We start from the raw sequence: 9,406 nt of genomic DNA on the forward strand, positions 1-9,406 counted from the left end.
GATGCAAGCTCATCTCTCATGTCCTCCAACCTATTGATATAATCCTTCACGAAAGAAGAATCATCGACAACAAGCATCCGTAATTTCTTCTCGAGAGTAATCCGATGGGCAAATGTCTTCTATTAGTACAAAGAAGCAAGCTTTATCCACACTTCTGCTGCTTTCCACAGCCTGCGCACATATACTATGACAAAATCCTATAAGCTCATAAAGAGGAAAGATCAAGCTCGTGAGTTGAGCCGATCCCGTAAGGCCGCACTATCCATCGATGATCCAACATTGGGATCCTCCGCCAAACGAGGAATAGGATGGGTAACAAACTCCCAAAGATTAAAGGTATGAAGGATACACTCCACCTTGCATGACCAAAGCAAGTAGTTGGAACCATCAAGCCGGTCTTCTTTGGGCAAAGAAGGGAGTATGGGCACCTGTATAGGGAGTGCCATGGAAGGCATATGAAGGCCAGCAGAACGAGCCTTTTGTGAAACTGGAGAGAACGAGGCAAAGAGAGATCTCATACAAACGGGCTAGGTGACCTCCAATCATCACGTGAACTAGCACGAAAATCTCTCGATCTCTCAGAGGAAGGAACAAAGACCACATCCTCTGAGTCAGCAAAAAACTGGTGATAAGACATCTTCGTATATATCTACAATCACAAAACAATCAACACCAAACAATAGAAATATGTGTTGTCTATACAAGAAACAGTCGTCTACCACCAAATATGCTACCGCCGATAGCTAGAAGTTGCCACCAAATGCAAACGCACAGCTAGAAGATGTCGCCTCCACCGGATGTGGCCACTTAATGCAAAACGTACTGTCTGATGGAATCGCCTCCTCCAGAAAACAGCAAAACTAAGATTATTTGATATCGCCTTCTTCAGAAAATGGCTGCCAGGGGCTGAACACAAGTGTGGAAGATGACACCTTTGCTGCATTTGATGATGGATGGGTAGGGTTAATGGCTAATGTCTCCTCTACAATGGAAGCTCTCCTCCGTGCTCTCAGTTAGGCTTTGATACCATGTGAGAGCGCACAACAGAAGAAGAAACATGAACACACAAAGAGAGAGAGAGAGAGAGAGAGAGAGAGAGAGAGAGAGCAAAAAATAAAGGAAGAAATACTACACTGACTGAAATGAATCCTGAGTACAAAGGTGTGGACTGATCAATCCCTCCACGCAGCCCACAGTGTTAGTCAAGGCACTAGTTCAGGCTGATGATGACAACAGCATCGAAGATGGAGAAAGATGATGGAGTCTGAGTGTGCACCTACTAAGAAAGAAGGAAAGATGATAATCTGACTAACTACCAAGTGGGAAATGGCTTTAAATAGCCAAAAATCCCAAAAACTGACCGACCTGAAATTTGGGGCCAAAAATATGTCCAACCAGCATTTAATGTTAGTAAAAATGCCAAAAATGCTTAGAAAAATCCCAAAAAGGGTGGAAAATGTCTGGCAGGTGAGGCAGGCTGAAGAATGCAAAAACTGCCCCAGGAAATGCACATAAAATCCCAACTAGAGGAGAAAATGTACTGAAATGCAATAAACTGAGTGCTCTAGAATGAGCTACCTCCTCCGTCAAAAAAAGTGATAGACACGTCAAAGCTCCTAAAGTCCTCGTCTGACTCAGACTGAGGCTCATAGACAACAGATGACAAGGCATTACAAACATGACTGCTAACAAATATTATCTTGATTATTTAGGCATTTTTCTTGGCATTTTATGATAGTCATTTTAGCATTTATTGTTGGCCGATCTAACATGATTTATGGCATTATTTTTGCCTATTTATTCAAGCTTCTCCTCCACATTCATTGATCATTCATTACCTGCTTGGTTTTTGTGGAGAGAGAGGAGCAAGTGCTAGTGCCTTCACAGCCAGTGACTCACATTGGTTTCGTACTGTCTCATATCTTGGTATATGGACTCCATTTCCAAGTATCTATATGTTTCTGAGTTCCTTGTACAATGTTATTTTCTTTTGCATTGTTTCTCTTTCTCTTTTCTTTGTTTCTTGTGTTCAACAATTTATTACAGCAATTTTTCCACGCTTCCATCACTGCATCCAGTTCTGGCACTGAATTCTTTGTGCAGTGTTCTTTTCTTTTGCAATGTTTCTCTTTTCCTTTGTCTCTTGTATTCAATAGTCTATCACAGCAGTTTTCCACACTTCCATCACTACATCCACTTTTGACATGTGTATGCTCAAAGGCATTTTGACACTAGTATGATCAACATTGATATCAGGTTTTCTCTGAGGCACCTTGGTGGTAGGCTAGCCACTCCTTGCTTCGATATCCATGGTGAATCTCTCTAATGGTCTTTGTTGTATGGATTATAATGCGTCATTATTAATATATCATTACGTTGTATCAAATCGCCTATGATTTGAGAGAGGGTGTATCATAAGGACATGTATCTTGGAAACCTCACTTAACATGGATTAATTTGTAATTAGGATTAGAGTAAATTTATGAGCCCAAGACCTTAGGAAATCACGGAATGTCAAAGGCAAAAGCTACTATAAATTATATTGCACATATACTTAGTGGTATTCGGTGTCAATTGTTAATCTAGATCATTCATTTGGCCAAGTGTCAATTGATGACACTAGAGAAGTGACGTTTAGTGGTACCTAGCACCAATCTGATGGTAAAAGATAGCGCAAAGACACTCACGAATGGAAGCTGCCTAGCCAATTTAATTATTGGTTATCAGATTTTTTTTTGGACACCGAAATAATTAGTAAATTAATTTTCAGTATTTAAATACTAAAATTTAATCTTTATTTATGAATATTGTTGGAAAAACCATTTGGGAAGGCTAGTACTTGTCAAAAATACCAATGCAAGCTAAAAAACGTCTTTAAAGGCTGGAGAGGGGCATTTTAGTGTATTCAGCCTCTGCAAGAGAGAGGAAGGAGATACTGCTGGTCTAATTTGCAGCCATCGGAGGACCCTCTAAGACACCCAATGGCAGAGAAAATACCAATCAACAACAGGTGACAGCATCTACAGGCTGTTGAGACAAGGTAGCAGTAGTAAGTGACTGATTTTTTTCAGATTTTTGTATCTACAAGTTGTTGAGACAGAGCAGTAGCAATAAATGACAAATTTTCTTCAATTCTTCGTGACAAAAGTCTAAATTTTCCCTCTCCTGAACATTCTCTCTCATCTCCCAATCTTTCTACAACCTTGCTCTGAAAATTACAGCATTGAGATCACCAAAGGCTTAGAAATTTCAAATTTCTCTGTATAAACCCTAATCTGTAGCAAAAATTAGGATTTAGTAGCAACCTCAAAAAGCATGCAGAAAATTGAAAGCTCCAAGACTTGGATTCAACAAGGTTGAAGCTAATTTTAGTCAAATTCAAGTGAAGGGACTGACAAATCAATGAATTTGAGGCATTTTCCATCTCTATCAAAGCGAGTGAATGCCAATTGACTGCCCGAATTAATGGACAAATCAAATTGAAGACTTACTGGTCATTTTGGACAGCAAGGGGAGTTGAAATACCAAAAGGGATTGGGAAAATTCCATTGTACAAAAGCTTTTTCTTCAATTAAGTTAGATAAATACTGAAAGGAGCATCAATTCTAAAGCCAACAGGGCGTCCAAAATTGTAAGTTAATTTACATTTCTCAGTTTTGTAATAAATGTTACTGCTGTAACTAAGTTGTAATTAGGAAAGTACCACCCATCCGAAAGGCTAATTTTAAGATGTTAGCAAATTAGTTAGCTCATGGATGAGTTTAGATGTGCATTTGAAAGCTGTGCATTTCCTTTTATGTGTTGATCAAAGGACACTACTTAGTTGGCCCTTGATTTTGGCCACCTGGAATTATTTAGTAGACTGACCTAATCCAATCGTAGGCATATTTTTTATCTATTTATTATTGGGCTCTCTCCTCCTCAGTTATTCATTCACTTGCAGTCTTTCAGAGCAAGTCTTATTGGAGGGAGGGAACTAATGTCAATGCCCATATACTGATGGCTCACTGTTGTACATGACTATCTTATGTCTCATATATGGATTCAATTTTCCAATTCTTCTAAGTTCTCTCTTTAGAGTATTCCTGTGTTGCTGAATTTCTATCTTTGCTTGCAATCTCTGTCATGTTGTGTATGCAGTCTATTATAGCTATCTTCTACGCTTCCATCACTGCACCCACTTTAGACAATTTGGGGATGGTTGTGGAGCTGAATAAATACGGCCATTAATTAGCATTCAATTGTAACTAATTTAGCCTTGTGTTACAACATCCCAACTCAAGACCAAAAAGAATCTAAAAGAATATGACAACAAAGCAATAACTATTTTCTTTTAGAGTGAAGGAAAGCCAAAGAGAAAAATTCCCTAAAGGGTGTTGTTGATGAGATAATGTTGACGTAAGTGAGGTGGGTAATGGAGATAAAGGCTAAAACTTAGAAGGTAGAGCAATGAAGCCCATAACTAGTACTCGTAGTAGAGAAGTCTGCTTATACGCATGCAAGGGTTCCCACTTTGGAAGGCTGGGAAACTAGGTTTGAGACCAGCCAAGCACCCAAGTTTTTACAGCATGGACTATTTCATTAATAAACACCACAAGAAGTAGGTCGTTCCATATATAATACCCCGTTTCTTTTATCGTTGAATAAACTCAAATGCATCGATCACTAGCATGTACCATGAATGCAGTACTAGACAGGCCTAGTGACACGATAGCTGATTAAGAAATGAATATCAGCTTTGCTTAAAACGAAAAATGTCACGGTGGAATGCGCTGAACGTTTGCGAAACGAGCCTTCGATGCCTCCCACAATTTGAAAGATAATGACATTTGGCCTTTCCTCGTGACCTTTAAGCTTTCATTATCTTGCCCCTTCATCTCCAAAATCTCTATCCTTCAACTTCCCATGATCCCTGACCTTCCCTTGGAATGGCTTTTCATTAAGCCTCATCTTTTGGTATCTCCTATTTTCAAAGAGCATATAACCTTGACCTATGCATCGTTAACTGTCGATGAACGATAAGAACCAGCAGGCTCTAATTTCTGAGTTTTGACAAACGGCTTGCATACAACGCATAGAAGAAACATGTTCTATTGTACCTCTCGAAAATGTGGAATTCGGGTGAGAAGAAGGCGAGTGATACCCTGCAAAAACACAAGAACGCACACATAAGAGAGCACTAAGGACGAAGTAACAACCAAGTTGGTCTATTTTTGGAAGACCAAAGCTACATTTTCTCCGCATCTCATGCACAGGCTTTCTATCTCTTGCAGGGGAAGGTCATCTCCTGCCTCCGCCTCTGTTCCCCCAGGAGGAGCTTCGGGCTCGGGCTGGCTTGTTGAGTCTGCCATGTTCGTTCGATCACAATGGCCTGCCGTAACAAAGGTTTATTATGGTAAAGCGTGCACCAAGGTCTTCTTCGAATTTTAGAACTTCAGTAAGAAAGAAGTAACATCCATCGCAATGGCGCTGCAGTAAAATAGGGCACACCATCGCGCGCAACATCTCTCTTTTGTGTGTGTATGTGCACGAGTTTTTTTTTTTAATAACCTCTTCTTTCTCAAAAAGTAAGATATCATCACATTTCAAGACTAAGTAGATCACTTAATTGAAATTAATATTTGACCTTCTTTTTTAAGACATACATTACTTTGTCATTGCATCATTGTATAAGCTTATGCTCTAAAAGGCAATACTAACAAAGGTTTATTAAAATGAAAGTATGGTAGCTTAGTGAGCTTCTAAATCCTTACCAAGCTTTGTTCGAATTTAAGAATTTTATTAAGCAAAGAGATAACATCCTTTGATTTCAACTACATGGATGAAACACAAAAGGGGAAAGGGAAGAAGTGTGAGATGTCAAGCGTAATGTTAAAAGGGAGAATGTGAGAAGTTACTTTATAGTGGCTTTATTAAGGGCGGATTCACAATGGGGCGGCGGAAGTGAGTGATGTGGAACTCCTTGTCCGGGTGGAAGACTTTACATTTTTCTCCTGCCGCCGCCCTTCAATTCACACGGAGACGGCGGTAGAATGGTATTCACACTGCCGCCGCCCCTTGAATTCACACGGAGGCGGCGGAAGCAAACAAAGTGATTTGGTAATTTGAAGGTCAAAACTAACAAAAAAATAGCAAATCACAATAAAAATTAACTGTAATGAGAGACCAGGATTACAATGCTTATAGACCAAAAAAACAAACAAGGTTTAACCATAATGAGAGAAAAGGATTATAAGGCTTATAGACCATAATAAGAAATAAAATACTATGTCCACCAATGTCAGTCAATACTGATGAGAAGTTATTACAAATCATGAAACTTGAGCTTCAAAGGAAGATGAGGATGTATCTGCATCGGAAAGATTATCACCAAAGAATTCTTGAATTCGTTTCTTTGAATGTGTCCTATACATTGATCTTGCAATGTTGTTGCGTCGTTTAGCACCAGATCCGAAATCATGTTGTGCAGTTCTTCCTCCACGGTCGTCCCCTTGTTGTGCTCGTTGAATTGCATCTTCTGGTTGGAGGGGACGGATAGCTTGAATTTCGGCCATAGAAGTTATTGCTGTTCTTTGATCCTCTTCCATCGAACTGCCAAGTTGTAAGCACGCTTCTGCTTCACGCACCCAATCCATGTCAAAAGAGTCACCATGACGGATACAAATATTATGTAAGACAAGACATGTAGCTACAAGACTAGGCACGTGGTGAAGGTCCATATCACATCTTTTGAGCAAGATGTGAAACCTTGCCTTCAACATGCCAAATGCTCGCTCTACAGGCATCCTAGTGCTAGATTGTATGAAGTTCCAATAGTACTTCATGTGTGATAAGCCTTCCTTACATCCCTTAAAGGGCACCAACATGTATGGTCGTGCAGGATAAGCACAATCGCCAACCAAACAGTAATTGCCCAACAAACCCCTAACACATCTTCGCCCGAGTTCACTTCTTGTGAAGTTCAAAGAGTCATGGATGGAGCCAGCCCAACCCACATCATAGTCCCAAATTGAGCAATTTGATGCAACCGTTAATTGCAAAAGGATTGAATGAAACCCTTTGCGATTAAAGTAATCCTCATGGTTCTCTCTCGGTGCAATAATAGGAATGTGCGAACCATCGATAGCTCCTACGACATAGGGGATGCCTCTAATGGCCTCAAAGTCTCTTGATAGTTTCTCAAATCTAGCTCCAGAAGACCACTTGATATACATATCTTTTAGGCCTGATGATAAGAAAGCTCTACAAAAATCTAAGACTATGCCACAAGCTGTGCTAGTGGCACATCCATATAGGTCACCTAAGACCTCCAAAGTTGTACCACTAGCTAGCCTATGCAAAGCAATAGATACACGAGTCTCAATGCTCAAGGTTTCACGCATATTGATGCGTTTTTTCTTCAATTGTGGAGCAAGTTTGCCACACAAGTATTGGAAGGTCTCTCTACTAATGCGAAGGCGTTTCTTGAACATGCTTGCTGAGTAAGAACCTAGCAAGAAGTGCTCAAGAAAATGTTTGGCCCGTGGATATGCCCAAGCTTTTCTACGAGTATGCCCTATCCAACGATTTATACTTTTTTTTGCATGCATACATCGACCCATACACTCAACTAAGTACAACCACATTTGTAACATAGACTCTTCATCACTCATGGGGGGTGGTGATAGAAGCTCAGTAATCGCAAGAAAGCATAACCATGCACAAAACAATGCAATTCTTCTTGGGATGGCCATGTCCACCTGCAAAAATATGCAACACACATTATTTAGATTTCTCATTGCTTACAACATTTCACACCAACACACTAGAAGATATAAATAACATTGCAAAATCATTTTGATGCATTCAAAAATTCGACCATGGTAGCATGGAGGGCAGCTAGTAGATCCAAACGTTTGTTTTCGGTGGCCTCCTGACGAATAGAAGACTCCTTCAAATGATCAAGTAGAGCACGGCCTGTGTTGGCCATCTCATTCAAGGAGTCCTCTATTTTGGCAGGTCCCTGACGTCCTAATGGAGGTGTAGGTTGAACCTTGGCAGTGGAGTTTTGTGGCTTCCCCTCCTCATTTTCCTCATCTATTTGTGTGTCTAGGGGGTCATTACATGACACAGAGCTAGCATGTGATACACTCTTTACCTGTGCTCTATTGTGATAATATTCGTCTACGACATCAAACCATTTACAAGTGTATTTTCTATTGTTACCAGACACACTATTGTGAGCTTTGTCTACCCTGTATTGGCCTAAAACATGTGCCCACTTCTTCCTACATGCTTCGCTATCTTTGTCAAAATCATGATAAGTAGCAGATAGTTTATCTGCCACTTTTGCCCATAAATTAACCCCCTGTTTTTTAGGGTTGCTAAATTCATGGCTCATGCCACCTCGCACGTGGATTAGCTGATCCACCCAAAAATCTTTCCATTTTCCTTTGCTTTTATTGTCGAGGTCGTCGTCTTCGGTAAGGTCAACTGCTGGCGCCTTCTTCTTGGATGCCCTTGGCCTCTTGGATGAAGTAGACTCTTGCAATTCGTCCCTGTGGTCAGCCCCATGCTTCTTTGAAGTTTTGGCTCGTGATGGTGTAGTTTCTTTCGTTGGATTTGGAGGTGAATTTTTTGATAGTTCGTGATGAGGACTTGGTGGCTTAAAAGCCACATTTGGAGGTGGGGGTCTAAAGAAGAAGGGAGAGGCGGGAGAGGGAGAGGTTAACATGGTCGTAAAGCCATGAGGAGGCATTGGAAAATGTGCGGATGAGAAGGGGTATTGTGGTGGCGATGTAAACATTTGGGAGAGAGGTGTGTCATCCTCCATTTGAGAATCAAATGGTTGAGAGTGAGTAGGGTCCATAAAATGTACCTGAAAGAAAACAAAAAAGAATTAGTCATGATCAAAAATTTATTCTTCAAACAAAATTACAAGCATCAAAAAGAGAGGCCTTTGGTGGAGAGATGGGAGAGAGAGAGGCCAAAGAGAGGGCATATGGTGGAGAGAGAGAGAGAGAGAGGCCACATGGTGGAGAGAGGGAAAGGCCATATGATGGAGAGATTTGCCATATGGTGGAGAGAGAGAGAGAGAGAGAGAGAGAGAGAGAGCAATGCCATTTGGCGGATAGAGGGAGAGAGAGAGAGGGTGTATGGTGGAAGAGTGAGAGGCCATTTGGTGGAGAGTTGTCATGTAGAGGATGTAGAAGCCAAAGAGGGCCAAAGAAATTGGCAAGTACCTTCGAAACCTTGTTGATTTGCACCTGCACATCACAATTGAAGCAAATGTGTTAGTATGCTATTGAATAAATCTATTGTGCAATCAATAAAAGCTTGAAAAAAAAAAGCTCAAACTTCAAAGGTGGTCACCGAAATTGCTTGATAGAAGGGCAAACAAGTCTTGATTTGGACTTCACAGTGGCAA

General features: G+C 40.6%; 2 protein-coding genes across 2 annotated transcripts in view; both read right to left on the bottom strand.

Moving 5' to 3' along the window:
* LOC148026122 (uncharacterized) overlaps positions 1–5,509 on the bottom strand; it is a 115,309-nt gene extending 109,800 nt beyond the window's left edge. Inside the window, exons 1-2 of the mRNA XM_087693386.1 lie at positions 5,232–5,509; positions 5,100–5,144 (exon numbers count right to left, since the gene is read on the bottom strand). Coding sequence (XP_087549512.1) covers positions 5,100–5,144; positions 5,232–5,351 — 165 coding nt within the window. The 5' untranslated portion in view covers positions 5,352–5,509. The remainder of the gene's footprint in view (positions 1–5,099; positions 5,145–5,231) is intronic.
* Positions 5,510–7,831: 2,322 nt separating this feature from the next.
* LOC148026123 (uncharacterized) lies at positions 7,832–8,848 on the bottom strand. Its single transcript, XM_087693388.1, has one exon. The coding sequence runs from the start codon at positions 8,846–8,848 to the stop codon at positions 7,832–7,834; it is 1,017 nt and encodes a 338-aa protein (XP_087549514.1).
* Between the last annotated feature and the right edge of the window lie 558 nt (positions 8,849–9,406).

This window comes from Lygodium microphyllum, chromosome 14 (assembly GCF_053477565.2).
Source record: "Lygodium microphyllum isolate KBCC chromosome 14, Lygodium_microphyllum_v1.1.10, whole genome shotgun sequence".
Classification (NCBI taxonomy): domain Eukaryota; kingdom Viridiplantae; phylum Streptophyta; class Polypodiopsida; order Schizaeales; family Lygodiaceae; genus Lygodium; species Lygodium microphyllum.

What these genes read in the sequence shown, in the direction of transcription:
- LOC148026123 (XM_087693388.1), bottom strand. Translation starts at nt 8,848, where the DNA reads ATGGACCCTACTCACTCTCAACCATTTGATTCTCAAATGGAGGATGAC.